Genomic DNA, 2230 nt, shown 5'->3' with positions numbered 1-2230 from the left:
GGGGAGGGGGAAGAGAATGGGGGAGGGGGAAGAGAATGGGGGAGGGGGGCCGGGGGGATAGGTTTTAGGGATATTGGCGGGGGTGTGGTGGCGGGGGATACGGGACGGAGGGGTATGGGGGTTAAGTGTTGTGGGTGGATGGGGAATGGGGCTGGGGGGAGTTTCGGGATGTTGAGGGGCGTTAGGTGTTGTGGTTGTGGTGGGGGTGGGGGACACTCACCGCTGCTCCTTCCGACTCTGACGATCTGGGGTCGGGTTAAACTCCGGGAATGAGCTGGATCCACCACGAGGCTCTGCCTGAAACCTGCCAGAAAAAAAAATCATCCGTAATCAGCCGGGTGACCCTCAGACTCCACTCCCCCCAGACCCCACTCCCTCCTCTTCTTCTCACCAAGGCCACTCTCCGCCCTCAGAAGATCTTTGGAGCGATTCGGGGAAAGGCCGTTACCTTCCGCCGCCATCATCACCAACCGGGGACGCCCACAAAACCCGGAGCGGAGTCGGGAAAGAATCCGGAGCAGAGCGGGGAAAGAACCCGGAGTGGAGCGGAAAAATACCCCGGAGCGGAGCGGGGAAAGAACCCGGAGCGGAGCGGGGAAACAACCCGGAGCGGAGCGGGGAAAGAACCCGGAGCGGAGCAGGGAAATAATCCGGAGTGGAGTGGGAAAATAACCCGGAGCGGAGCGGGGAAAGAACCCAGAGCGGAGCGGGGAAAGAACCCAGAGCGGAGCGGGAAAATAACCCGGAGCGGAGTGGGAATAGAACCCAGAGTGGAGTGGGGAAATAACCCAGAGCGGAGCCGGAAATAACGGAGCAGATATACTCACAAAACCCAGGGTGAAGCACAAAGCAAATCAGGATTCGAATCCGGAACCAGGAGTGACTCTTGGAGCTAGGATCCACATTGTGATCCAGTAGATTCCTGCACAAGGGCAAGCGTGCGGTGATCTGTCCACAGGAATTCCTGTTATTCACATTGCTGCCTCTATTGCAGGGCATCTTGAGCTGTCTGAGTAGAGACCTTCACTCTATCATCAAGTCAGGGACAGTTTCCACAAGCTTGCTCACAAGTCTTTGCCCCAGTCCCCAGGACCTGCTGCTCAACTATCTGATTGTTCAAACCACAAATTATCATCTCCATTAAACAGCTCTGAAGAAGGATCACCAAATCCAAAGTATTAACTCTGCTTTCTCTCCACAGATGTTGCCATACCTAATGTATTTCTGCAGCTCCTTCTGTTTTTGTTTCAGATTTCCATCATCTGCACTTTATTTTCTATCTAGCCATCTTTGTCCTGCCCTGCAGTTGCAACACTATACTTGAAGGGTCACTTTTTATCTGATACTGAACTAGAGAAGCCATACCAACACTGCCAGTTGCAGGGGCAGGGCAGAAGCTGGTCTGTATACAGGCACTGTTTGGAGACAGCAGCATTTGTAGCTCAAGGAACTTTGGATCTGAGTTGAAGAGCTGGGGTCTGAATACAGACCTGTGCAACGTAAGGGAACGGAAAAATGACCTGGAAACTTTGCACCAGGAGCTGGTAACACTCCTCAGTCCAGGTAATTCAAATTTGCATCATGCAGGTGAGGCAGGTATGAGAACCCAGGCAGTAGCATTGGAGGAGCCTTGGCCCCAACAATTATCCAACAGTCCGGAGGTTCTTGCAAGCTGTGTAGAGAACAGTGGAACTGCAGTCAAGATGGCACCTTATTGGACTTCATTTTGAAGGAAATGGAATATAATGTAGTTTTGTTAAAACTATTATTAATTAGTTAGATCATTAGTTAGATCACAGATAACACAGCGTGGAACTGAAATTTCTGAAGAAGGGTCCCGACCCGAAATGTCAACTTTCCTGCTCCTCTGATGCTGCCTGGCCTGCTGTGTTCCTCCAGCTCCACACTGTGTTATCTCTGACTCCAGCATTGGCAGTTCTTACTATCTCTGAATTAGTTAGATCACAGTTGGAATACTGTGAACAGTTTTGTTCTTATCTTATGAAGGATATACTAGCATTGGAAGCAGTCCAAAGAAGGTTCACTAAGATTATACCATGTGTGGAGGGATTTTCTTACAAGGAGAATCAGAGTCATTAAGCACAGAAACAGACACTTTGATCCAACCAGTCCATGCTGAACATAATCCCAAACTAAACTAGTCCAACCTGCCTGCTCCTGGCCCATGTCCCTCCAAACCTTTCCTATTCATGTACTTATCCAAATGTCT

At 50.5% G+C, this 2230-nt stretch overlaps 1 protein-coding gene across 1 annotated transcript in view; it reads right to left on the bottom strand.

Annotated features, from left to right (window-relative positions):
- nopchap1 (NOP protein chaperone 1) overlaps positions 1 to 588 on the bottom strand; it is a 7060-nt gene extending 6472 nt beyond the window's left edge. The window contains exons 1-2 of the mRNA XM_020521858.2: positions 392 to 588; positions 221 to 304 (exon numbers count right to left, since the gene is read on the bottom strand). Of these exons, the coding sequence (XP_020377447.1) occupies positions 221 to 304; positions 392 to 464 (157 nt within the window). The 5' untranslated portion in view covers positions 465 to 588. The remainder of the gene's footprint in view (positions 1 to 220; positions 305 to 391) is intronic.
- Positions 589 to 2230: the final 1642 nt, after the last annotated feature.

This window comes from Rhincodon typus, chromosome 22, assembly GCF_021869965.1.
Source record: "Rhincodon typus isolate 14 chromosome 22, sRhiTyp1.1, whole genome shotgun sequence".
Lineage (NCBI taxonomy): Eukaryota > Metazoa > Chordata > Chondrichthyes > Orectolobiformes > Rhincodontidae > Rhincodon > Rhincodon typus.
Note: the sequence above shows the minus strand (reverse complement) of the source record. Positions and strands in the feature narration are given on the sequence as shown.